The sequence below is a fragment of the Musa acuminata genome, chromosome BXJ2-6, assembly GCF_036884655.1.
Source record: "Musa acuminata AAA Group cultivar baxijiao chromosome BXJ2-6, Cavendish_Baxijiao_AAA, whole genome shotgun sequence".
In the NCBI taxonomy this organism is placed as follows: domain Eukaryota; kingdom Viridiplantae; phylum Streptophyta; class Magnoliopsida; order Zingiberales; family Musaceae; genus Musa; species Musa acuminata.
In genome coordinates, this window is record NC_088343.1 from 5466964 (window position 1) to 5494600 (window position 27637).

General features: G+C 47.4%; 3 protein-coding genes across 8 annotated transcripts; 1 reads left to right on the forward strand and 2 right to left on the reverse strand.

Moving 5' to 3' along the window:
• Positions 1 to 11590: 11590 nt before the first annotated feature.
• On the reverse strand, positions 11591 to 12130 carry LOC135614400 (17.9 kDa class II heat shock protein-like). The gene has a single exon (XM_065111749.1). It carries the CDS (start codon positions 12089 to 12091, stop codon positions 11660 to 11662), a length of 432 nt encoding a protein of 143 aa, XP_064967821.1. The 5' UTR covers positions 12092 to 12130; the 3' UTR covers positions 11591 to 11659.
• Positions 12131 to 12557: 427 nt separating this feature from the next.
• Positions 12558 to 23684, forward strand: LOC135614399 (probable beta-1,3-galactosyltransferase 12). 6 transcript variants are annotated; one of them, XR_010487526.1, is made up of 10 exons: positions 15210 to 15604; positions 15780 to 16384; positions 17403 to 18072; positions 19442 to 19594; positions 19670 to 19752; positions 19824 to 19923; positions 20032 to 20145; positions 21811 to 21953; positions 22807 to 22975; positions 23192 to 23684. XR_010487526.1 is itself a non-coding variant. In XM_065111748.1 (9 exons), the coding sequence occupies exons 2-9, from the start codon at positions 16213 to 16215 to the stop codon at positions 22902 to 22904; spliced, it is 1533 nt and encodes a 510-aa protein (XP_064967820.1). In that variant the 5' UTR covers positions 15211 to 15604; positions 15780 to 16212; the 3' UTR covers positions 22905 to 23183. The 6 variants fall into 6 exon arrangements, 1 of the variants encoding a protein (XP_064967820.1); XR_010487525.1 differs by having other exon boundaries at positions 15211 to 15604; positions 22807 to 23100; XM_065111748.1 differs by lacking the exon at positions 23192 to 23684 and having other exon boundaries at positions 15211 to 15604; positions 22807 to 23183.
• Positions 23513 to 25635, reverse strand: LOC135614401 (uncharacterized). The gene is made up of 4 exons (XM_065111750.1): positions 25479 to 25635; positions 25225 to 25325; positions 23773 to 23851; positions 23513 to 23683 (listed from the first exon to the last, which is right to left on the reverse strand). Exons 1-4 carry the CDS (start codon positions 25479 to 25481, stop codon positions 23636 to 23638), a joined length of 231 nt encoding a protein of 76 aa, XP_064967822.1. The 5' UTR covers positions 25482 to 25635; the 3' UTR covers positions 23513 to 23635.
• Between the last annotated feature and the right edge of the window lie 2002 nt (positions 25636 to 27637).

A 27637-nucleotide genomic window follows, 5' to 3' on the forward strand; every position in this document is an offset into this window, starting at 1 on the left:
TTTTGGTTATATGTTTATAAAATTATTTATCAATCTTAAAAATGATAAAATATTTATATAATCGATTACAAATAATTAAAACTTATGATTTTATCATTGTTACGGTGTAAAATTTTAATATATTCATCATGTACTTAATCGGATCTATCCTTTTGGATCAATCCGGATATGATTGATCAACAAGGTTAGACTTATTTTATTATATGACATCAAGTTTCTAGTTGTGAAATAAAGGATACAAAATAAACAAATTTCTATATAGCATTTATGAACAAACTTTATGTTGGCAGATTCTCTCACAAAAGGTGTATCACCCAAGGTTGAACATATTGCTCATACAGATATATCAGAATTTGAAAAAACTTTAATTTAGTAGGAGTCTATCATATGTTTATTGTATATTCTATGTCAGATTCTAGATTTGTATAGATATTTTCTGAATAGAAATAAAGCTTTAGTTTATTATACTTTGTACATTATGGCTATTAAAATTATTAATGATCTCATAAAGATAAAGTTAGACAAGTTAAAAATCGATATGTACATATTTTTAACTTGTCTATTAAAATTATTAATGATCTCATAAAGACAAGTTAAAAACCTAGGTGTATCACCCAAGGTTGAACATATTGCTCATACAGATAATTTTCATGCTACATATTTCATAATTGATCTATTTCATTTGGTTATATTAATATTAGGATCATTGATGGGTTTAGCTATGATTGATATAGCGAAGATCACTTTGATCTTATATTAATATGATTAATAGACGAGATTATGTCATGTTTAATAATGATAATAGTTTTGAACTCATCAAGTATAGTATATTTATAAGGATACATATGTGATCTAGTGGGAGATTGTTAGAATTTTAAGAGTCACACATTTATAATTAAATAAGTTAAGTTATTATTTTAATTAGTCAAAATTAAAGTGATCTAATTAAAGTAAAGTTATTTGATAAAGGGATATAATTATTATGAAAATTAATTATGTGGATACGATGAAATAAATTAGGCATAATTACAAATTTATCAAATATGAATATAATCATAATTGTAGATTTATCAGTTATGAATATAAATAGGGTTATGGTCCCCAGTTGTAGCATCGAATGAAGTTTTTCTTCGCCCGTCAAAGAAAAATCTAAAGTTCTTATAGATACTCTGCAATAGGTCAAATCACCGATTAATTCAGAAAATACTTTAATGGATTCATCAAGTACGTTTTTTATTAATATATTTCTTAATTATTATAGGATTTCATACATATTATTATGGATTTAAAATATTTTATAAAAATATTTTAAAATCTTGTTTTGGATCTATAAAGCATGTTTGATTTGCTGGTTCTATAAAATATTTGTTTGATCTATATTTAATTGTTAAAGTTTCTAACAATTGATTGTTAAAGATCCACCAATCAACTCTTGAAACAATCATATGTTTGCATCATGTTATTAGAGCTTTTTGGTCATCGATACGGAAAGAACTTCTCTAGGAAGCGTGCAAACTGAAAGCGTTGAAAGCCTCTAAGATGGAAATAAATCCATGTACTCACTCTCTCACTCTCTCTCTGGATTTTGCTTTAGTTGTATAATTGTTTCTGTTAGTGTAAACACATTTTTTTCTTAGCCGTGACCCGGGAGGTCGTCTCGGCTCGTTCGGGGATCCGAATGGCGGGGATCTCCCTGGGGCGGTACTCGTCTCCACCGGGGTGGTCGGGTGCGGCCTCGGACTCGGGGCGATGCGGCGACTCTTCCCGAGCGGGGATCGCCGGCGCGTCCCGGTCGGGAGACCTCGGCTTGATACCTGCACAATGGTCGGGTCCGCTCGACCCGACCCCTCCGACGATCAAGTTAGAGAGATGCGATGGCGGTTGTTTGGGGATTTCAGCCTTACCTCTCCCTTCTGGCTTGAGGACGTTTATAGGGGAACCCGGCATTCTCGGCTGCGCCATCCCGTCGGTCGGGGCCGTATCTCTGATGGCATCCGACATCGCTGAGGACGTTGCGTATGGGAACGGGGGATCGCAGGGTATGGGCGAGCTTCAACCGCTACCCACTTCTGTCTCGTCCTACTGTGCTGGGTCAACTGAAGGGGCTGCGGGCTCCGTGAGGCTAACGTCCGGACGCAGACCGTTGCCCTCGTTGCTCTCCCTGGGGCGCCGCGCCTGTCCACGTGTGGGGGGCGTCGCCGGGAGTGGGGTTTACCATTTTTTGCCATATCATATCCCCCCCCCCCAAAGGAAGCCATGACTCGGCATCGGACGGTGGGGATTCGAGGCATGGCTTTTGATCGGTAAGCGACGGTTCTTTTCGTGGGTCGCGATTGGGACTCATGTCCGGGGCGAGCAGGCCGCGCTGCGTAGGTGCTTTGGTCGGGGAGCACGTCTCGGGCGGGCTGGCCGCGCCGAGGAGGTGGTCTCGGGAAATATGCGGCCGAGGAGCACGTCTCGGACGGGCTGAACGCGCCGAGGAGGTGGTCTCGGGAAATATACGGCCGAGGAGCACGTCTCGGACGGGCTGGCCGCGCCGAGGAGGTGGTCTCGGGAAACATGCGGCCGAGGAGCACCACTCGGACGGGCTGGCCGCGCCGAGGAGGTGGTCTCGGGAAAACATGCGGCCGAGGAGCACGTCTCGGGCGGGCTGGCCGCGCCGAGGAGGTGGTCTCGGGAACATGTGGCCGAGGAGCACGTCTCGGGCGGGCTGGCCGCGCCGAGGAGGTGGTCTCGGGAAACATGCGGCCGAGGAGCACGTCTCGGGCGGGCTGGCCGCGCCGAGGAGGTGGTCTCGGGAAAATGTGGCCGAGGAGCACGTCTCGGGCGGGCGGGCCGCGCCGAGGAGGTGGTCTCGGGAACATGTGGCCGAGGAGCACGTCTCGGGCGGGCTGGCCGCGCCGAGGAGGTGGTCTCGGGAAACATGCGGCCGAGGAGCACGTCTCGGGCGGGCTGGCCGCGCCGAGGAGGTGGTCTCGGGAAACATGCGGCCGAGGAGCACGTCTCGGGCGGGCTGGCCGCGCCGAGGAGGTGGTCTCGGGAAAATGTGGCCGAGGAGCACGTCTCGGGCGGGCGGGCCGCGCCGAGGAGGTGGTCTCGGGAAACATGCGGCCGAGGAGCACGTCTCGGGCGGGCTGGCCGCGCCGAGGAGGTGGTCTCGGGAAACATGTGGCCGAGGAGCACGTCTCGGGCGGGCTGGCCGCGCCGAGGAGGTGGTCTCGGGGAGCGTGAGGCAAGATCGTCATTCTTTTTAGGCGTTGAGAAGTCGTAGTGGTCGTTCTCCACGTCGTTTCTTGCAGCGGCTTTGGGTCCGCATTTATGATGGGGTGTTCGTTGGTCTTCCCTGATGCGAGCGGGTGTGCGGATGAGCTGTCGGCCGCTAGGGGGAGACGAAGGGACGTCTCTTTCGGCGGGTTTTTCCTTACATGAATGGCGTATCCTGCCCGTTTTATGATTTCTGCTGCTGAGTCTTGGACCTCGTCGTTTCTTTCTGCCATCGCACCTTCTCCTCTCCCACGCCACCATCCCACAGTCGCTCCCTCGTCGTCTCTCTTTGTTCATTCCAAAAGCCGGTAAGGAATGTCCTTCTCACCTGTCTCTTCGCCTTCGTCCCTCGACAGAGTCCGGGAGAGCATGCCTCCGTCTTCCCCGGACGAGGAGGCGGCGCGAGCCCTTGAGGCGCTAATGTGGCCGCACGACCTCGACTCGGTGGTGAGCGGGTCATCGCTGGAAAAGCTCCGGGAGCGTTATTACATCCCAGAGGAGTTTGTCCTGGTTGCCCCTGATCCGGGGCAGCGGTCATACGACCCGATCCCCCGAGGTTTTGCGCTGACCCAAGATGCCCTAGAGGCTGGGTTGCGCCTTCCCCTTCACCCCCTTATTGTTTCCTGCCTATCTCTCTGGTGGATTTCGCCTTCCCAGGTGACGCCTAACTCATGGCGGTACCTGGTAGCGTTCTTGGGGGAGTGTTACTATGCTAACATCACCCCTACCCGAAACCTCTTTCTTTCATGTTTCCGCCTTCTCAAGGGGCCGGGGGGCTATTTCGTGTCGGCCCGGGCTGGCTTTCGCGTCGGGGGAGCCCCTGTCCCTCCGTGGTGGTCGCTCTTCGTCGGCTTCTTCCCCGCGCCAGTCCGCTGCTTCCCCTCCGCGTTCCCCAGCCGACCCGTTGCCCGGTTCGGCGGGTGCCCCATTGGAGATCCCCGAGGGACGTCCGTCAAAGAAGGAGAGGACGACGGGTCCGGGGAAAACCAAGGCGGGGACCACTCCTCCAACAATCGTGGGTGCCAAGCGGACCACTCGGGAGGAGGGGCCTTCCCGATTTGAAGGGCCTAGCCAGGGGGCGGCCGGGAAGAGGGCGAACCTGCCCACGGTGGATGATCTGTGCGGGCTACGCGCGGGGGCCGACGAGCCCCTATGGGCAGCGGTGATGGGCGAGCTTCCGACAGGGGAGGCTTCCGACCCGCTGGTCGCCCGATGGAAGGGGCTGTCCCGAGGGGACCAGGTATGGGCCGGGGGAGATCCCTCGGCCGCCTTCCTTCGAGGCGTGCTCCACCCCGACCTGGCTCGGGACCTGTACACCCTGCCCTCGGAGACCATGCTCAGCAAGGCGGGGAGGTTTCTGACATTGGTAAGCATTTCGCTAACTCCGGGCATCCCTGCGACTGTGCGCTGACTCTTATTTTCTTGTGGCAGGGCCTCCATTATTCGACGGCGCTGATGGACCGAGTGCGCGACGCTGGCCAGATAATTTGGGACTTCAGCGAGCGCAACTCCGAGTTGTGTCGTCAGCTAGAGGAGATTCGGACTGGGTCGGGCCCCGAGGCGGTAGCGGCTGCGGAAAAACGCGCGATCGGTTCCGAGGAAGAAGTGGCGCGTTTACGAGCAGAGCTCGAGCGGTCGGGCGATTCGGTCAAGGAGCTCCAGGAGTTCCTTCGTTTGGATCGGGCCGAGCTCCGCCAGTCGAAGTCAGAGGCGCTTGGTCTCTCCAAGAGGGCGGAGAAGGCCGAGGCTGAAGCCCGCGCTGCTTCCGAGGCGTTGGCTGAGGAGGTTCGCCTCCGCCCGTCAAAGGACAAGGAGGCGATCGAAGCTTACAAGAAGTCCGAGAACTTTGAGCTCGGACTGACCCGAATGGGGCGAGTATCCTACGAGTACGGATACAGGATCGCCCTGGGTTGCTTCGGTTCGTGCCCTCCCGGCTCCGAGGTGGAAAGGGATCCGTTCGCCTCTCACCCCGTGGACCTGGAGGTGGACGTGCCGGAGGACGTGCCGTTCGACGACCGCCCGAAGTCTCCGGGAGAGGAGTGAGGGTCGTTTTTGTATGTCGGGGACGAGGGTGTGAGGGTTTTGTGTATGGGTTTTGGCTTCTGTATCCCCTCCTTTTTAATAAGATGATCTTTTCCTCCGATTCTCTGTGTTTGCGTATTGTCTATTTCTTCAGACGAAATATTTCCTAAGGTTCTGTATGTTCCAAGTCCAGGGCACGGGGTCGCCATCCATTGTTGCGAGCCTGAATGTCCCCGGTCGGGATACTCCGATGACCCGATAGGGTCCCTCCCACTTTGGGGCCAGTTTCCCCCTTACTCGGGTGGGGTGGCTGACCTCGATTTTGCGCAGGACCAAGTCCTCTAACTTTATCGACCGGGGTCGCACGCTCCGGTTGTAGACCCTCGCTACGGCTCTTTTGTAAGAAAGGGCTTTCTGGTGTGCGTCGGCCCGTCTTTTCTCGAGCAGGTCCAGGTTTGATCGGAGCCCTTCGCCCGAGGCTTCTTCGCTGTAGTCTGCCGTCCGCGGAGTCGGGACGGCTACCTCGGGTGGCAACACGGCCTCGGTCCCGAACGTGAGGCTATAGGGAGACTCCCCGGTCGGGGTCTTGGGGGTAGTGCGAAGCGCCCACAGGACGCTCGGGAGCTCGTCGATCCAAGCCGATCGGGTAGCGGATACCCTTCTCTTGAGTCCGTCGACGATGGCCCGGTTGGTTACTTCAGTTAGCCCATTCGCCTGGGGGTAAGCCACCGAGCTGAACCTCAGTTGAATTTTGTGCTTGGCGCAAAACTCTTGGAATTTCCTGCCGGCGAACTGCGGTCCATTGTCGGCGACGATGGACTGGGGTAGGCCGAAACGGGTTATGAGGTTTCTCCATACGAACCTTTTCACTTGCGACTCCGTGATGGTTGCTAGGGGCTCGGCTTCGACCCATCTGGTAAAGTAGTCCACTCCCACGATGATGTACTTCCGCTGGCCGGAGGCGGGCGGGAGAGGCCCGAGTATGTCCAGTCCCCATTGCGCGAATGGCCAGGCACAGTCGATGGGGGTGAACAGGACCGCCGGCCGTCGGGCGGTACGGGTGTGCTCCTGGCACGAGCTGCATCGCCGCACGAGAGCTTTTGCGTCCTGGCGCATGGTCGGCCAGTAGTACCCCTGTCGGAGTACCTTGTGCGCCAGGGGTCGCTCGCCTATGTGTTCCCCGCAAGCCCCTTCGTGCATGTCGGACAGAACCGTCCAGGCTTCGCTCGGCTCCAGGCAGCGCAACAGGGGGCGCGAGAAAGACCGTTTGTACAGCCGTCCTCCTTCCTCGGTGTACCACGCCTGCGTCCGACGCAAGCGCTGAGCTGTAGTTGTATTGTCGGGCAGGGTCCCGTCCTGCTTGAAGCGTAACATCTCCTGTACCCAAGTGGCCGGCGCGCCGTGAGCGACGGTGGCGACGACCTCTATGGCTCGGCGGGGGAGTTCTTCGGTCTCGGGTCGAGCCCAGGGGGACGGGCCGGACGCCAGTTTAGCCAGGGTGTCGGCTCGCTGGTTCTCGCTCCTGGGAACATTCGACAGTTCAAAATGGGCGAACTTGGCGGCCAGGCTTCTTACCTGCGCTAGGTATTTCGCCATAGTCGGGTCCCGGGCCTCGTATTCGCCGTCGAGCTGCCTAGCCACCAGCTGCGAGTCGGTGATGACGCGTATGTCGGTCACCTGCATTTCCAGTGCCAACTGGAGCCCCGCCAGGAGAGCCTCGTATTCTGCCTCGTTGTTGGTGGCTCTGAACCCGAAGCGGAAGGAGCGCTCGATCGAGCGGCCGTCAGGTGTTGTCAGTACCAGACCCGCGCCGGCGCCTTTCGCGTTGGCCGAGCCATCTACGTGGAGGGTCCAGGTGTCGCGCAGCGGCTCGAGTTCTTCGCCGGTATTCGGGGTCAGCTCCGCAATGAAGTCTGCCACGGATTGGGCTTTGATGGCGGTCCGAGGTATGTATTGTATGTCGTGCTCGCCGAGCTCCACTGCCCATTTGAGGAGACGCCCTGCAACATCGAATTTGGACAGGACAAGCCGAAGCGGCTGATCGGTTATTACCTCTATCGGGTGGGCCTGGAAGTAGGGGCGGAGTTTCCGCGCCGACAGGACGAGCGCCAGCGCCAGCTTTTCGATCGGCGGGTAGCGTTCTTCTGGCCCGCTCAGCATGTGGCTGACGTAGTAGACCGGTAGTTGATCGCCGGAAATTTCTTTGACTAGAACCGAGCTGACCGCGTGCCGAGAGACGGCAAGGTAGAGACTCAGCTTCTCCCCTGGGGAGACCGAAGTGAGTCGAGGGAGGCTGGCCAGGTGTAGCTTCATCTGCTCGAAGGTCGTCTCACATTCCGCCGTCCATCGGAAGTTCTTCGGATCCTTCAGGGCCCGGAAAAAAGAGTGGCAGCGATCTCCCGATCGGGAGAGGAAACGCGATAAAGCGACTAGCCTCCCGTTAAGGCGCTGCATGTCTCTGATCGTCCGAGGAGGCCGCATGTCAATGATGGCCTGTATCTTTTCCGGGTTGGCGTCAATCCCTCTCTCGTGTACGATGAATCCGAGGAATTTTCCCGAGGTCACACCGAAGGCGCACTTGGTGGGGTTGAGGCGCAGGCCGAACCTCCGCAGAGTGTCGAATGTTTCTGCCAGGTCGGAGGGATGAGCCTCCGCCGTTCGGCTCTTTACGATCATGTCGTCGACATATACCTCCATGTTTCGTCCGATCTGGCGGGCGAACATCTTGTTCACCGTCCTCTGGTAGGTTGCCCCGGCGTTTTTTAACCCGAACGGCATAACTTTGTAAAAATATATCCCTTGCTCGGTGAGAAAGGCTGTATGTTTTTGATCTTCGGGTGCCATCCTGATCTGGTTGTACCCGGAGAAGGCGTCCATAAACGAGAGTCGGGCGTGGCCGGCCGTGGCGTCGACCAGCTGGTCGATCTTTGGCAGGGGGTAGCAATCTTTTGGGCAAGCATTGTTGAGACTGGTGTAGTCAACGCACATCCGCCAGCTTCCATTAGGTTTTTTGACAAGGACTACATTGGAGAGCCACTGTGGGTACCTTGCCTCTTCTATGAAACCGGCCGCCAGAAGCCGGTTTACTTCTTCTCGGATGGCCAGTTGCCGATCCGGGGCCTGCCGCCTGGGCCTCTGTTTCACCGGCCGGGCGTCGGACGAGATGTTCAGGTGGTGCAGCGCGACTTCCGGGTGGACTCCTGCTAGGTCGGCTGGCGTCCAAGCGAAGATGTCGGCGTTGACTCGCAGAAGGCCGACGAGCTGCTGTCGTTCCTTTTCGGGGAGTCCCGACCCGATTTTGACTGTTTGATCGGGCCTTCCTTCGACCAGTGGCAAGTCGACAGTGGATTCCTTTGGCTCGGGGCGGGGGGTTGGTTTTTTTCCCTCCCGGGGGTCTTCCAGCGGGGATTGGATCCTTGCTCTCTTGTTTAATGACACAGCGGTCAAGTAGCAGCGCCTGGACTCCCAGGAGTTCCCCGCCACTTCCCCGACCCCATCGTGGGTCGGGAACTTGATGGTTTGATAGTAAGTTGAGATGACGGCTCGGGTCTTGTTGAGGGTTGGCCGTCCTAGGATGGCGTTGTATGCCGTGGGGAGGTCGACCACCAGAAAGGAGGTCATCACAGTTTTTGCCTTCGGGAAGGCTCCCAAAGTTAGGGGCAGGGTGATGACCCCTAGTGACGAGATTGAGGCGCCGGTGAACCCCGTGAGTGTTGAGCATACCGGCTTCATGTTCTCCTTTACCAGGCCGAGCTTTTGGAAGGCGTCCCAATAAAGTATATCGGCCGAGCTTCTAGTGTCGACCATGATTCTTCTCACTTGCGCGTTGGCGATTCTGGCTGATATCACCAGTGCGTCATCATGCTCGGCTAGTTCAGATCCCTCGGTCGGGAAGGTGACTTCGGGACCTTTTTCGGGTTTGGAATCCTCAGCCCGGGAGGCCCTGGCGTATGCCCTTCCACCCGCCGTGGAACTCCCTCCGGACGCCGGCCCGCCGGTTATGACATCTATGTGTCGCTCGATGGGGCCCTCCGGGCGTGGCGAGAGCTCCTTGTCTGGTCGGAGGTATGAACCGAGGTGTCCTCGGCGGATGAGCTCCTCAATTTGCCTTTTTAATTCCCGACACTCCTCGGTGTCGTGACCGGGCTGTCGGTGGAAACGACAGTATTTGGAGCGGTCCGCGAGCTCGCGCGGACTCCTCATCGGGTAGGGGTCTTTGAGAAGGCCTTTCTCCTTAATATGGAGAAATATCTCGGTCCGAGAGGAGTTCAGGCCCGGAAGAGGGGACCTAGGTACCGCATCGTTGAGGCCGCCGGCCCTGCGCCGGGAGGTGGCGGGCTGTTGCTGTTGGGACTGCTCTGGCTTGACCCTTTTGCGCTCGTCACGCTTCCCGACCATCCATGCCTCGGCAGCGATGTACTGGTTCGCACGCTGCAACATTTCGGGTACCGAAGTAGGGGGTCGCTCCACCAGAGACCAAAAGAATCGGGTAGGGCGCAGGCCCATCATGAATGCCTACATCATCAAAGAAGGGTGAGCATCAGATAGCCCGCGGATTTGTGTGGTGAAGCGGTTCACAAAGTGAGAAAGGGGCTCATCCTCCCTCTGGTTGAGCCCGAGGAGCATCGCCACCGACGGTTTCGGCTTGGCATGAGCCAGGAAGTTAAGCTCAAAGTCCCTGGCCAGCTGGTCGAAAGAGGTGATGGTCGCGGTCTTCAGATTGCTGTACCACGCTCGGGCTGGGCCCCGTAGGGTTGTCGGGAACGCCCTGCACATCATGGCATCAGATGTCCCGTATAGCGTCATTTGGGCGCGGAAAGCAGCCACGTGGTCTGCCGGATCGGTGGCACCTTCATAAGCATCAAGTGACGGGAGTCGAAAATGCGGCGGGATGGCCTGCTCTTGAATCTCGGGGATGAAGGGGGACCCCTGGTGTTGTTCGGCCCCCGGGTCTCCCCCGGTCCGGCGAACCTCGCGCTGCACCTCGTCCAGTCGGAGGCCTACGAGGTGTAGCTGGGCCCACAGGCCCTCCGCTGAGTCTGAAAGTGGGGCTACGGGCATCGGGTACGCCGCTGGTTCCTCCGCTCCTCGGCTCCCGGGTCGGGTCGATTGGCGCGGAGGCGAAGCGGGAGACTCGGGGAGCGGTGCGGCGTTTTGAGCGCCGGCGGGCCGTTGCCGCGGTGGGGGTAAGGTTGAGTGTGAAGACGTCGGGGGAGAGACCAGCGGGATGATGGTCTGCATTACTCCCGTAAGGGCCCGAACCTGGTGCGTGAGGTCGTAGAGGGCTTCGGGTGGCACGGGTGACGGGCCACCGGGATTGGCGACGGGAGGCGATAGGCCCGGATCGTTGAATAATCGCCAATAGCGCTCCGAGGTCGCGGCGGGGCGCTCGTCCCGAATTCCCTCCTGTTGGGGGTGCTCCTCCGTCGCGTCGGTCGTGTGCGACCGGATGGCTGGGGGTTCATCGGAGTGAGCCTGTGGATCGCTTGACATTCGGACCGGCCCTCCTTCTAGCGCCATTATGTTAGTGTAAACACCTTTTTTTCTTAGCCGTGACCCGGGAGGTCGTCTCGGCTCGTTCGGGGATCCGAATGGCGGGGATCTCCCTGGGGCGGTACTCGTCTCCACCGGGGTGGTCGGGTGCGGCCTCGGACTCGGGGCGATGCGGCGACTCTTCCCCAGCGGGGATCGCCGGCGCGTCCCGGTCGGGAGACCTCGGCTTGATACCTGCACAATGGTCGGGTCCGCTCGACCCGACCCCTCCGACGATCAAGTTAGAGAGATGCGATGGCGGTTGTTTGGGGATTTCAGCCTTACCTCTCCCTTCTGGCTTGAGGACGTTTATAGGGGAACCCGGCATTCTCGGCTGCGCCATCCCGTCGGTCGGGGCCGTATCTCTGATGGCGTCCGACATCGCTGAGGACGTTGCGTATGGGAACGGGGGATCGCAGGGTATGGGCGAGCTTCAACCGCTACCCACTTCTGTCTCGTCCTACTGTGCTGGGTCAACTGAAGGGGCTGCGGGCTCCGTGAGGCTAACGTCCGGACGCAGACCGTTGCCCTCGTTGCTCTCCCTGGGGCGCCGCGCCTGTCCACGTGCGGGGGGCGTCGCCGGGAGTGGGGTTTACCATTTTTTGCCATATCAGTTTCATTCTCGTAGAAACACAGACAATTGCCATCTCTCTCTTTATATATTGTATTCAGGCAAGCATCTGTGTCAATGTGCAGAAATCCAGCAAGTGTGGCATTGGCATCTGGATTTTGTATGGTTTCTCGATATCCATGCACATATACAACAAAAAAACACAGAAAAAGAGTGTCCACATCGTCACACCATTTATAACACCTCTTCTCCCTTTTGATACACTGCAAGTTATCCATGCGGCGTCTTAAGCCGGGACGGCCCACCAACCTTGACCTCGATGGTCTTCGGCTCCGGTGGCGGCTTCTTCCCCACCCTGACGGCGAGCACGCCGTCCTGGAGCGCCGCCGTGATGGCGTCGAGGTCGGCGTCCTCTGGCAACGGGAACTTGCGCATGAACTTGCCCATCCGCCGCTCCATGCGCTGGTACTTGGCTTCCTTGCTCCTCGCTCGGCGCCGCCGCCCGCTGATGACCAGGGTGTTGTCGTCCTCCACCTGGACCTTCATCTTGCCTGACTTGGCCCCGGGCATGTCGATCTCAAACACCAGCGCACCGGGGACCTCCTTGACGTCGGCCGGGGTGGAAGCCATGGCCCTGCGGTCGCGGACGTTGGCGCGGGCAGGGGCACTGGCCACCTTCTCCACCTCCTCCGAGAAGTCCATCAGGTTGGGATGATGGCCATCAGGTGGACGTTCTCCATGACCATCTCGAACTCCATGCTTCTCATATCAGCCTTGTACTGTGGAATTTATAGAGCGATGCGAGGAAGGAGACGGCCTCCAGCGATAACCATGCATGGTTCGGAAGGCCTCGGGAGGGCACATGGTTGTCATGGTGACCCACGTGGTTTGGGTGGTGTGTAGGTGGTGTGGTCCGTGTGGGGACGGACGGATCCTTGTCGCCTGCACACCTGAATCCGACAAGTTTTCTACCGAATGCAGTATAGTAACTTCTCCACTTGTTATCCGAGGAAATAGGTTTCGACACGCTTCAGATCCGTTAACCCGGATCCGAACCCATTGGAATATCCCCAAACTCGGCCAAATACTAAACCCATTGCCATACCGAATGCAGTATGGCACGCATCTCAAAGCAAGTGGGTCATGGATCATTACCATCGTATGGAAATTATTGCGCGGCAGAGGAGGACCTTTTCCCATGGCTTCGAGGCGGCTCTCCAAGTCCCTCCCTTCCGTCTCCGCCCTCGCCGCTCTACGCCAAAACCCGGACCGTAATCCAAGCCCCAATCGTGCCGCGCTCTTCGATCTCTCCTCCGTCTTCGACCCCTCCTCCCCCTCCGCCGTCGCCTCCGTAGTTCCTCTACCGACGCTCTCCCTCTCCGCTGCCATCGCCCCGTCCCGCCTTGCCCGCTTCTTGGAGTCCCAGCTTCAGCCCTCCTTCACCCCCGCCGAACTCCTCCGCCTCCTGCGCCGCCGCATCCGCCATCACCCCGCCTACGCCCCCTACGACCTCCACGTGTTCCTCTGGGCCGCCGGCGTCGACTCCTTCCGCCACGACCACTCAACCTACGAGTGGATGACGCGCACCCTCGCCGTCACTGACCGGCTCGGTCCCTTGCGTCTCCTCCTTGGGCATATGGTCGCCCACCCCTGCCCCTGCGCCGATGGCATTTTCGCCTGCCCTCGCCTCGAGCGCACCTTCCGCTTCGCCATCCACGCCTTCTGCCGCGCCGGCCACCTCAACGATGCCATCTCCGCCTTCGAAGACGCCCGGAAGTCCGTCGACGGCCGCCCCAGCACCGCGCTCTACAACGCCCTGATCAACGGCTTCGCTCGGCAGCGGGAGCATCAGAAAGCCGTCGACTTGTATAAGACAATGCTCAAGGATCGTGTCAAGCCGGACTCTTTCACCTTCAACATCTTGATCAGCAGCTGCCTCCGATGCTCGGACCTCGATTCGGCACTGGATTGGTTCCGAGAGATGAGGGCGAGGGGATGCGAGCCGAACGTGGTCAGTTTCAATACTCTCATAAAAGGCTTCTTCACGCAGAAGAGATTTAAAGAGGGAATTGGGGTTGCTAGGGAGATGCTTGATCTGGGTTGTGGGTTTTCGGTTGCTACTTGTGAGATTCTTCTGAATGGTCTTTGTAGAGAGGGCAAAACTGAGGAAGCAAGTCAGCTTTTGATGGAATTATTGAAGAAAGGAGCTGTTCCTCAGGGGTTTGATTGCTTTCATTTGGTCGAGGCACTGTGTAACAAGAGAAGTTCAGAAAGAGCCTTGGAAGTGGTATATTCTTTGTGGAAGGAGGGCAAATTTTCGAGCAACGTGACCTGCACTACTTTAATCGAGGGATTGAGAAGCTCAGGCAAGATAGATGAAGCGTATGGTTTGATGGAAAGAATGCTGCAGGAAGGGATGGTTCCTGACACCATTACCTGCAACACTCTTTTGGAAACACTTTGTGATGTTGGAAGGACTTTGGATGCAAACCGATTGAGAGTCTTGGCATCAAAAAAGGGTTTAAAGCCTGACAGTGTGATGCTCAGCATACTGGCTCATGGATTCTCAAGAGAGGGGAGAAAAAGAGAGGGTGAATGTGTTGTCAATGAGATGCTGGATGCTGGATTTATACCAAACATTGCAACCTATAACAAATTGATGGAAAGGTTGCAAACCAGAAGGAAACCTCACTCTTCATAGAGGCAAGACCAAGCAAACCTGATGCGCTTCATCACCTGTTATAGGTCTCACCTTTTTCCATAGACTTTCAATTACTGACTTAAGGAAAGTACATGGCATCAAGTTGAACATATTCTTTGACAATCAATGGAAATTTTGACCTGCAGAAATTCTGAGATGTGCAAGGCCTTGAATTGCAGCCTCCTATTATTCAAGCTCGTGATCTGAAATCACACTGTGAAACAACATGGAAATTAAGCTCCTTTTATTTGTTTGTTGAAAATAGATGCTAGCATTTATTGTGCATTGATATGCCTGAATCCAACATCATCTTATTCAAATTACAATTATCACAACTCACATAATTATAATTGCATGTAGACCGGCAACAGGTAGGCGGAAGATGTAAGATTCAATTAGTATGGTTGATGACGTGAGGGAGGAGAACCAAATAATGGAGTCCTAGAAGTTCAAAAACATAGGAAGGATATACTGTAGATTGAATTAGTATGGTTGAAGATGTGAGGAAAATAACCAAACAATGAGTCCTAGAAGTTCGAAAACACAAACTATGGTATACTGACACCGTCTGAAGACCTCTACTGTGTGTGCGCGCGCGTGCTTGAGTGTGCATGGTGTGTCTGAGAGTGTCTTGTGCTCGTGTGAGCATGTGTGTGGGTGTGTGTACGCATGCGTGCACTCATGCATGTACGTGCTTGTTTTTGAATGCATGTACGACAGATAATAAGATGGATTGATCCTAAACTACTCTTCAGGATCAATAATCAACTGAAGTACTGGATTTGAGGAACAAGATGCAGAAAACTTTTGCTATGGCAATCTGGTTCATGTGAAGAAAATGGTTCTAGCTATGTATATTCAAGTTGGGATTAGCATATGTGCTTATTTGTTTGCTATTGGATTAGCTAGTGAGGCAGTTGAAGACCTATGGTTGGGACATTATGGTTTATCATTGTCAGGAATAGTCTTTTTCCTTCATTATGCCTTTTCCATTAGTTCATAATTTCTTTTCCCTGGTGACCCATGCAGGATGTACTTTTCCACTTGCATGTGCCTGTTTTCTTGCTGATCTGCCTGAACTTCCCTAGTTTTCTTATACATGTTTTAGCTTTTTACAGGTCCAATTACTTCTTCTGGCCTTGAGTAGAAAACAAAGTGAAGGATGCACTAAAGAGGGTAAAAAAGTTAAAAAGAATTGCTGCAGAAGAAACGGCAAACATTTGGAAACAATCAACAAAGCTGATAAAGTGAAGCAATTGCTTCTGAAAGAGGTCCTGGATACTCATAAAGCAGTTGTATCAGGCAAGGTGTCATCTGAGAAATAAGATGCTTTTCTTAAATGGAAAATGGTGCAGCACAAATTAGAGTTTGCCACTGATAAATTTTCTAAGCCAATAAGATAAGTGAGGGAAATTCTAGTAATGTATACAAGTGCAATCTTGATCAGACCTCTGTAGATGTCAAGGTTCTCTGACGAGATGCATGGAACAAGAAAGAGGAAGTTCACTAGAGAGGTAAGTTTAAGCTTAAATTATTTTTCCTTTTTTTAGTTTGAAACTTTGTTGGATATTCTCCACTCTTTATTTTAACTAACACACTGTCAATTTGATTTTAGTGTTATTGGCCATTCCTTGCCCCATCAATCCACTGTAGAGGAAGAGAAATCTAACCAATTTCAATTTTGTGCAGGTTCAAAATTCTTAGCCAACTTTGTCATTGTAACATGATTATTGTTGAGGCTGCCTGGATTATTGTCATATTGTATACCGTTACATGACGCCAAGAAGACCAAATATTCATTTGGAATGACAAAGACTCGACTTCTATGAATTATCTGATACCAAATTCTTTTTGAACATAGCCCAGGGACTTGCTTTTCTACGTGACAACAAGCCTGAACATCTCCTGTCCTGTTGTGCCTGATGGTTGCATCGTGTGCAAAAGAAACTATTCTTCCTGGTACATCTTATGACATGGATCCTGGATAGCAAGGAACTGGCAGTGTTTGTCCCAGCAAGCTCACTGACAGGGCTTACCCAATGGCCCGATGACGTTGAAAAGGCACTGAAATGAGGAACATTATCTGATGTGCTTGACCAATAAATAGCAGCTTGGTCTCTTGATGTGGCAGAGTTTAGCCAAGTTTTCTTTACAGAGTTCAAGCCCGAGATGGTTGCATCCTGATTCAGAGAAATTTCCAGATTTGAGGATATATAAAAATCGGGGGAATGGTTATTTTAAATCGAGGCAACACAATATAGATGCACAAAAAAGATTGTATCTATCTGATACAGGTCAGCTCAAATTGGATTCCTTTTCCCTAACTTTTCAGGCATTTCTGAGTGTGGGAAATAATGGATGATCATCAAAGGCATGGAGAAACATAAGATATCCCCCTGATCAAAATCAGGCTTCCTCATACCTCCATAACCCTGAATAACACTTTGCATTCTGCCATACAAGAACAGAAGTCGCATGCAGCATTTTGAGTGAATTGGATCTTGATGTTTTACTCTTATGCTAGTAGTGTACAATTGTGATAGCAGCAATTAGTTTATGATACCAATAATATTTTGTAATCATTAATTAATTGTTGCTGTCGCAATTGTATGATAGTATAAGAGTAAAACAGTTAACTATCAAGATCCATGCACCTTTAGGGAGGCATCATTCGAACAAAATTAGAAAAAGAAATGGGGCTATGCAATTCACTCGCAAGTGTGATGTTACTATTATGCTAGCATCACACTTATGGTTGCATTTTTGTAATCAGACAGAATCAGAATATCCTCTTTTAGCTAGCAAAGAGTATTATTATCTATCTGATTGCAAAAATGATTCCAGTTTCACTCCAATTTAGAGGGTAATGGTAATACTTATTTAAACTGTTGATTAATCTCAATGTAAAAGTCGGTTTTCAGGTTCATCAAAACTGTTGTTAGGATCATTGTATCACCAGTCAAAACATCTGCATGATTTGACAAACCATGTCAAACAACATTTTAAAGACCTCACACTTGAATTCAATAATCTCAATTCAGTAATCCATATAAGGACATTATAAGTATAGATTTAATCCTTACATGTATACCACTTAGTTTTTCTGTGCCGTGAGATTTCAAATAAACAGTTTTAATTTAGTTTGCAAATTGGATTTTGATAATATATTTTTTCTTTCTATCATTAATTGGTGAAATCAGATAGTTCAATCATGTATTTAAAACAGTTTGAATTTGATCAAGAAAAAAATCATTAATTTTTTTAAATTCTGATAATAATTTTCATATAATTTCTTCTTAATTCCGACCTCAGGCAGAGAAGGTCGGTCGACGTGGTCGGGTCGGACCGACTCGGTCAACTGCGATTCACCCGCCCGAACTTGCCACCTGAATTCGGTCCGAAGTCCAATGTGTGTAATGCGTAGAGAAGACTCGACTCCGCCTTATTACCAGCAGCCACTTCTCTGTCTCTCTCTCTCTCTCTCTCGCTCACGGACACACTACGGCTCTCCCTCTCTCTTTGGTTATTGGTTAATCACAGTGATGCCACAGTACCACCACTCCAGTCCCTATTTCGACGACGATGACGACGAAGAGCTCATCAAGAAGAGGAGGAAGCCGCCGCCCAGGCCCTCCCCCTTCCTAACCCCGTCCTCGCCGCACCCACCCCGCCGCGCCCTCCTCATCCTGGTCATCCTCTCCGCCGTCTGTCTCATCGTCGGCATCGCTGGGATCGCGTTCGCCGCCGCCGCCATCCGCCGACCCCCGCGCATCGTCACCGTCTTCCGCTGCGGCCGCGCCGAGGACACCCTCCGCACCTTCCGATCCAAGTCCCTCGCCGCCACCGGCCGGCCCGAGGAGGGCGTGGCGGCGAGGCCCAAGGTGATTGGGGTCGTCGGGGTCCTCACAGGGTTCTCTTCCTCCGATCGTCGGGCTGCGCTTCGGGATACCTGGTTCCCTCGTGATCCTGACGCCTTGTCTCGGTGAGATCTGTTTCTGATCCGATCGTTTGTGCCTCTTTACTCGATATCTAAGCTGTGATCTTGAATTTTGAGCTGATAGACCACCAGGTTTACATGTGGTTAAGGATAGAGTATTTTGAGGTCTAAGGATATTTTACGATCTTGAATCTTGAGCCGATGGAATACTAGATCTAAATGTAGATCAAGAAAAGAAGGTTTAGATGGGTTTTTCTACGGTGCTTTAACTGGAATTGTTGTTGCTGGTAGACACTGCTACTTGAAGATGAGTTTTTGACGATGTGAGGCAAGAAAGGCCATTGAGATATCTCGTAACAAGTGACGAATGAAAAGGAAACAAAGAGAGATTAATTTTGGTGTAGTCCTTGCATGTCTTGAAATCGATTGTCTCTTTGAACGAACAATTTCACTGACCTTCTGAGTTCGGACTTTTGTTCTTAAATAAGCATCCATCAGGGAATGGATATCTTTCGTTGACATGGAAATCAATTATGAATTATCACATTTGATGATTTGAGGCCTAACAAAACGACAAGTGATTGCCATGTAGAAAGACACAAGAAATAATATTTTCTGTTGAAAAAAAATGAATATATTTGCAGTAAGTTGTCCTGCTTAGATAAATTTCAAGTATATGTTATCAATAAGATTTTCCCGTTTGCATATAAAGACTTACGAGTCTTTACTGATGTTTGTCTGCTGTTTACCTTTGTCATGATTAGCTTATATAATTTCTTGTATAGAGCAAAGCTATCACTAATGCACCCTAGTTATTTCGCATCAACTTGAGGTACACATGGTGCATATATTTCTATCAAGTAAAATATATCATTGATCATGAATAGTATATAAGAGATGATCTTCCTTAATATAAGATCTGCAATTGGGGTTAGTTTTCTTCCTTCAAAAACATATACAATCAGTCATATCTTTTCAATCATATTTTATTTTTAGCTTAGCTTCCTTTTTTTAATCTTTGCCAAAAGTGGCAACTGGCATAGAAACATATAGGATGCTGTTACATGATGACTAATTACAATTGCAAAAGAAACCCTGAATAATAGAATAATACAAAAACAACCAACAAAATCAACTGGCTCCTGCATCAAATTTTGTGGAGAACTGCTCCCAATTTACAATGAATGCCTTATATGAATTTAGGGGAACCATATATAATATATCCATTGACCTTAATCACATAATGCTTTATGTCACAAAATTCAGTCATTGGCAGAAAATTTAGGAGATATAATGTCCTAACACTTCTATACACGGCTTTTGTATTGTGGACCACTACTGCTATCATCCTTAATTTTGTAACTCTGATGTATGTATGTATCGTGGATATATTACTTATGATGTCTTTTGGCAGTTTGGATCATGCTACTGGACTGGCTTTTAGATTTGTGATTGGGCAGACAAAGGATCCAAAGAAAAAGGCAGTGCTGCAGAAAGAAGTAGAGACGCACAATGACTTCATGTTTGTAGATGCTGATGAAGATAACTATAAGTTGCCCTATAAGACGTGAGAGCCAGTGATCTTTGGTATATTTTTATTGTTACAACAAAGTGTGATCTTTAATCCTGTTTCTTTTTCTAGGGTAGCATTTTTCAAAGCAGCTTTCAACCTTTTTGATGCAGACTTTTATGTGAAAGCTGATGATGATATTTATTTGCGGCCAGGTAAATTAGACTGTTTTGAGTATTGCTGAAAATGTTCGTCTAATATAACCTGTTCATTTTATATTCATTAGATCGACTTGCCACTCTTCTTGCTAAGGATCGAGCACATCGTCTTACTTACATTGGTTGCATGAAGAAAGGCCCAGTTATCACTGACCGAAATATGAAATGGTAAATGTAAATGAAGAATAATTCTTTATGTTTTCATCATTTTAGTATTATGCAATAGTCCATGTTTCTGTACCCCCCCTCAATGCACTTTGTTTATAATAATCGCAGGTTTGAAAGTTCAGGCCATTTGATTGGGAATGAGTACTTTCTACATGCACATGGTCCGATATATGCTCTTTCTGCTGATATTGTAGCTGCTTTGGCAAGTGCAAGAAATGATAGGTCAGTCATATCATATTTTGCCTTCTTTAATTTTTGCATTTCACTAATCCGTTATCGCGAAGTTTTGTCTAAGAAAAAAGACCATTCTTTTCTTGATAAACATCATTAATTAATTTTCTGTTATTAGTTTTCTGCTTTATGTTTGCACAATGTAGTAAAAGAAGCCAATACTTATAATTTTTCAGGTGATGCTAATCATTTATTGGTTTAAATTCATACTGTTGTTACAAATGTTAGGATCTTGAAATTTATACATATTTAAAAATTTCCAGAAAGTTTAACCCACTAATATGGCTTTTTTGAGGGCCTTAGTTGGAAGCTTCATCAATGTTATAATTCTTCATGCTTCTTTTTGTTATATGTGTTTGTGATTGCAACCATCCATTGAGGATCAGAAGTTAATATTTCCACTTCCAAAACCAAGGGGCAAGACTTAAAAATCCAAAATCCAGTGGCCTGGTAAAAATTTCCATCAATGCTGCTTTTTTGAGGATTCAGATAATAAGTAAATCAATCATCATTGCATACTTTGTTGTGGCGTATATATCCCTTGCCAAAATAGAAATGCTATTTCCTCAATTATGTAGACTTTGTTTTAGCTAAATTTGTTCATATGCATATGGAGCTGGCCTGTATGTTCATTTAATTTGCTGAACAAATTAAAGAGAGCATATACAAATACAATTATTATCTCTGCTGGTGAATTCATTAGCTTTTTATTTATTGATAATTAAACAAATTTACCAGAAAAGTTAAATCACAGTGCACATAGCATCTTGTCTAGCAATTTACATTGTGTATCCATTTACGTGAGAACACAAGATGGGTTAGAGGGTAAACCAAATAAGGCTGAGAAGTAAAAAACCACAGAGACTTAGCTTGACAAGAATCTGTCATTTTATGCTGTACGACTCTATTGGCAACTTTACTACATTAGGTGTTACTTAAATTCTTGTGATTTATTCTTATTGGGTGTCTGTACTAGGCACTTGCAACTGTGGCTTGGAGGCAAACTTATCTTGCTTGTATTTATACTAAGCTGTGGCAAAGACATGTTTGATGATAGTAGTGGAGTCCTAGAAATTATTGTTTTTTCCTTGTGGTTTAGGCATTTCTCTTGTCCAGAAAATCTCAAATTTATAAGGACTTTTTTTTCCCAGGTAGTTGTCAGCAGCCTATCCTTCGTAACCTAAAATATCCTTTTATGATTATATGATGGTTGCCTTTGTGCATTCAGATTAAGTAGCCAATGTATGCAATGATACAAATAAGCAAATTTTCTTGCATATTTTCATAATATTTTCTTCTGCTGAGAGAAGCTTTCTTGCTGTTATGTTAGTATGTAAATTGTATCAAACCTTACAGGATATTTAAAATTCCTAGAGAAGGATGAATATTTTGTTCACATCTAGGGACCAGCAAGATCGACTACATTATGCATTGAAGTGGATGAACTTGTTTTTCTTTTAAGAAACTTAAAACGTTGCTCTTTGCACCCTAGGGACCCTTGTTTATCAATTCCATGATGCATGCCGCATGGTTATAACTTGTGACTATCAGCTACTATAATGTTTCCTTTTATTTTATGGAATTTGACTGCTCAATCATTTTATTTATCTTTTTGTACTGAAAATATAGATATGTTGATTCTGATTTCTTTTTCAGTTTGAGAATGTTTAACAATGAGGACGTCACCATCGGTTCATGGATGCTTGCCATGAATGTGAACCATGAAGATACCAAAGCTTTGTGTGAACCTATATGCACATCAACATCTATTGCTGTCTGGAGCAACCCAAGATGCTTAGGTATGTATAGCTGTCAGAGTTTACTATGTGGTATTTGCATATTTGCTATCAAATACTGGTTTGCAAAACCATGGATGCATTTGAACTAAAATGTCAAATTATGGTGGAAGATTTTACGTCTGCCTTGTGTATGGTTGCACACTCAATTGGAAGCATTTTTCTTTTTGTTTTCAGATCACAAAGTTGATTACATGTAATATGCATGCATGCCAAAATTCATTGATCTTGTACATAGGTCCCTCGGTTCTTTGAATATTCTATAAAGAAAGATAATTCTTATATATTGCATAACCAGAATTTTAGTATGCTTGCATCCTGATCATTCATTATATACTTTTTGAGTTTGTCGTAAGTATATAAACTAATTAGAGTTTTGCTTTACCTTTAAATAAAAATAGTCACTTGGTGTTGTCTGGCTATATTACTCTAAATTTGAAAAAAAAACTGATTTCCTGATTGTCATACATGCAGGAACTCTAAATTAGATTCATGACTAATTATCTCCTTGGATGATTTAGATCAAGATTTTGTATGATTCTTCTCTTTGCACATCGGGGTGTCGAACAATAGCATTTCAGTTAATTGTAGGATATTTTTGGCAGTAAATAATTTACCTATGGTGCATAAACATTTAAGAGTCAAATAGTTCATGCTTTAAAATATTTATTTAACATGATAGATTTTATTTGTTTGTTTTCTCTAATCATATATATATATATATATATATATATATATATATTTCAACTTCATTCTTCCACTCTTCTCATTGATTTGCAGAAAAAAACTTTCAAGTAGATGCTATAAGTAGACAGTGCTCTTTACTCAATAAGTCTTGCTGACTTTTTACTTTCAGATCCATGTGACCTTAAAGAGAAACTGATGGAGCTTCAAAACGTCAGTATGTGCTCAAACAGCTCGACATTGCCTCCTGAAGATGACGAAGATGACTAGTCCTAGTTTGTTCTCCCAAAGAATTTTTGCTTGACATATTCAAGAAGGGCTCACTCACTGGCGGCAAATCTGTATGATAGAAGCACCCATCATTTCTTGTTATCTCTCTGCATCATATAGTTGAGAGGATCTCGATAGTTGAGAGGATCTCGAGTGCTTTCATAACTATCCATACGGACACGTACAACCTTGATGTGTACATCACGTTCTTCCCAAATTCTTTTTTTGGTTACATTAATTACGTTTGAGGTGAGAAGTTTGATATCGTTTTCCTCATAATGGTGCAGACAAATGGCCAACAATTTTCAGATGCCCCCTTTTTCTCATAATGGTGCAGACAAATTTCAGATGCCCACTTTGATCAAAATCATGTCTCGGAGGTAACTTGCGATGTCACCTACAGCTTCATGTCAATTTCATTGTACTTCCACATAATGATTTGAATTCTAAGATTCTAAAGTAAATGTTGACTAGCAACTGCGTATGTGTTGATAGAGTAAGTCTCATCTTTACCTGTCGTTGGTTCACAACAGCCTGTGTTGGCCAACCTGGAGAAGAAACAAAAGAATCATCACAAGAATCTCTTACACTCGATCAGGCTGCATTACTTTGTGCTAAAATACTCTTTAACTAGGAGTTCAGTTTCAAATACATGCGACTAAATCATGCTGAACTTGTCCGAATGTTCCGGTGAACAACAAATTTGGAGGATATATATATCAAACCTAAAATCAAACATAAACACCGGTAGCAAGGAGCAGGAATAGAGATCCAAAACCCTGCAGCAGGCAGAAGACACATATTAGACTAATGCTCTGTGCTGATAGTTTATAGCTCAAATAGGAAATCATTGTGTTTTCTTAATTACCAAGAAAGTGGATGCCGTGGCGGCACTCACAACCTCCTTCAACAGACTGCGGCTCCTGGTAGATGAAGTAGCTTCGTAGCTGATGTGTGGTCATGTATTAGCACGAGAAATGAACTCAACCACCAAAATAGTGTAGAGTTGTATGTTATCGAAAATCCACATGGATCCTTCCGCTTTTACTGTGTCAGGTCTATAAATACATCTAAGCATCTGTATATGTTTCCACATGATTCAAAACAATCCAGATTGTCGATGCAACATGTTTGAAAACCTAGCATGAGTCTATACTTAATATCAGGGAAAACAATCCATCTGAGCAATAGTATTCCACTGAAGCTCTTCAGAGTGCTACATTGAATATATAACCAATAATATAAAACTAATATTTGAGCCTATTATTAACCCAAGCTAGAAACCACATGTGCATTGCCCTAAAGGAACAATAATCAGAAGGTGCTCTTTAAGGATGGGTAATGATCAAAGCTTAATGGTACGAGTTGTGAGACTAAATCGAATTGTCATGTTCTCATCAGGCGAAACATGATATGATTCCTGGGATCAGTGTATCACTGAATGAACAGATCCCAACATGGTCCACACATTAAAAAAACTCGTTGTTCTAATACCATATTTGACTTGCAACTCAAGTCCAAAATCATGTGGGTTATACCCCATGATAAAAGAGTACTAAGAAGACAAGATTAGGTTGCATGTAATTCATATACCAAGCGATACTTCACCCATACTCAATGTTGGACTAATTGGACTCGGGTATTAATATCAATCTACTACTACCGAAAGAAAAATGTAAGTTCAAACAAAACTATACATTTGACATGAGACTAATGCTAATATCTCTCCAGAACATAGCAATGGTATAGAAAAGGTACTGAAATCTTGCAGTCAAATTGACAATGATACTAATGCTAATATCTCTCCGAAACAAAGCGATGGTATAAAAAAGGTGCTCAGAGTAAGATGGAGAGACATTTATCCCTGCAAAGAGCTTACATGAGGCTTCACAAGCTTCCGGACGGACCAAAAACACTACTTTATCAAATAAAGCCCTCTCGCTTGTAGTGTTTGTGTACTATTGAACTCCCAAAAATAATTATCTAATAAGAAAATCTCCCAAAAAATTCTTGCAGTCAAACAATTCAAATATTCCTATGTAGATCAAGTTCATTAGGCACTCCACACCAGAAGCTTGAAGCATACACATGATCCACATGCTAAAATTCTAATTTTGAGTCCATTGCTATGTTACGAGCATTACCCTAATGTCTGCAAATATATACTCGGAGGAAGAAGGTTGCATACATATATTCGTGCAATCTGTTACTATGTCGTTCAATCTTTGATAGGTTAAATTGATAAATGTGATGGAGAATGCGGCTTTCCTATCGAATGTAATGAAAAAACGGAGAGAGGGGAGGGAACGCGAAGGCTTACATGAAGAAGGATGCAGTGACGAGGAGACCAACGAGGAGAAACAGCGCGGAGAGCATCGGGTACCACTGGATCGGAACCGGGCTCGTGACGGGTGTCGGTGCCTAAGAAGAGACCATCCGGAGAGTGAGGGGGGGGCAAACAACGAACACACGGGCGACCTCGGAACACCGAGGATCAGAACCCTAGGGGTACTCGGAATCGAAGGGGTAAAGATCTCACAGGCCGAGATCTAGAGGGGAGGAGAGACTTCTTACCATCTGAACACGAAGAGGCGGAAGCGGAGGGGGAGACGGAGGGGTAGCCGAGAGCGGTCGAGATCGAGATCGGGATTCCTCCGATGTGAATGCACGAAGAGCAGCAATTTGAGGGTCGAAACACTGACGGCGACCCAGGTACCGCTGCTTTAAGATTCGTGAGTAATCACACGCAGCGATTAAAGTCGCACCTTTTCTGGAACTTTCTTAGATTCCTAAGACGAGTATTTAAAAAATTCAGGAAAAAACTAAAATTTCATATATATCCCTCCAAATTCTGACCGGTAAATTGGTATTCTAATATATTTAATACTTTATAAACATAGTAAGAACATTAATTTTATTTAATTAAAATATATTATTTAATAATAAAATATGAATGGACAAAATATCAAATCGATATTAACTTATCTAAATCCAAATCTATTAAGGAATATATTAACGGTCAACCATCATTTGGCACATAAGTATCACGTAGAAGCTATCGTGAAGGAAAAAGGTTTAGGTCACCCCTCGCTCGTTTGCCCACGTGGACAAAAGTGTAAGACAAGCTATTCGGGGCTATCTCCCCCTATTGTCCACATGGACAAAACGCCAAGATGCAAATGTTGAAACGATTATAAGTTATCCCCTCGAATGTCAGGTATAAAAAGTAATCATTGACGCGATGTCGAGAGGGCTCTCTTAAAAAAAATCTAATATTCATTAGAGACCTCGATTATTAACTTGAGCGTCGGAGGAATTATGTCGGAAAACTTTTCTTAATATCGATCTTAGTGCAAACGACACCTCGGGAGCTTGACACCTTTACCTTAGTACCACTTTAGACTCTCTTATGCCATCAGGCTTAGACTATATTGGGTTAACTCAGACATCAACGATGATTTTTCCTAATATTTTGATATTAAAATGAGGGTCTAATATTGCAGGAATGTTCATCCGTCAATTCTCCTAACACACGCTCTAATGAGGAGGCCCTACCTTTGACATATATCACTTTTACTCAATGGGGCAACTCTCATCCTTCCCTCATGTGGATGTGTCTACTTCGATGCAAACGTTGACACGGTACTGGCGTCCTTTCAATGACCTAGGCCATTCGCCGTAGGGACGACCTTGAGCCACTTGTTTATCCCTACCAAGGTGTTCTTGAATTTCATCCAACAAATACAGACACTAACGGACATGATGCAGGCTATTGTCCCGCTCTTGTCTCAGCTAGCCCAACAAATAACACCATCATCTTGGTCGCAATCAGTACCTCAACATCTACTAGCTTTAGTACCTGTCGAGATTCCCTTGCTTGACATGGTGCCAACATCTCAGGATTGTCCTAGGCCTATAGAATTGCCGACCGAGGGAGCGCCCCGCTCCCCAGTTGTGGAATAAAGTGCACCACCACATCATCGTTGTGCTCAGCCAACCTGAGACCAAATCAACGGATTCGAGGGATGACTCCTTGAAGATTTAACTATGGCTCTTTTGCTTAGTTGAAACCTCTCTTGGTCGGCTCTTTTGCTTAGTTGGCAAAGGAGTTTGAGTTCTACTTCATCGATAATGTACACTCGAGGACATTGATGATAATGCTTATTAGACTCAAGCAAATGAGAGGAAAAAAATATATTTTTCGACTTTGTCGTTTGATTCACTAACGAGATTCATACAAGAAACCCATCCATCGTTTATTATATAGGCCTTCATAATTGGGCTTAAGCCCTCTCATTTTTTCTAGTCATTGGTAGAGAGGCCACCGGTGACGATGCCCGAGGTGCTCCAAAGGACTAACCAATATATTATCATGGAGGCAATGATCTCAAGTAAGAGCAAGGAGATGCACAAAAGGTTGAGACAAGAGTGACTACCATTGAAAAAGAAAAAAGAAAAAAATGACCCGGTAAAGAAAAAATGATCAACCCATTGAAAAAGAAATGACCAACTCAAGCTGCCTCACTTGAGGTCTAAGCTGACTTCCTTGTGCTAGTCATAGGTGCCCTATGATTGACTTAGTAAAGAAAAAATGATTGACCCGTTGAAAAAGAAATGGCCAACTCAAGCTGACTTCCTTGTGATAGTCATAGGTGCCCTACAAGCTAATCACGTGAATGATGACACATGTGACATAATACGTATTTTTTTGTTTATTATATTATTTGATATTT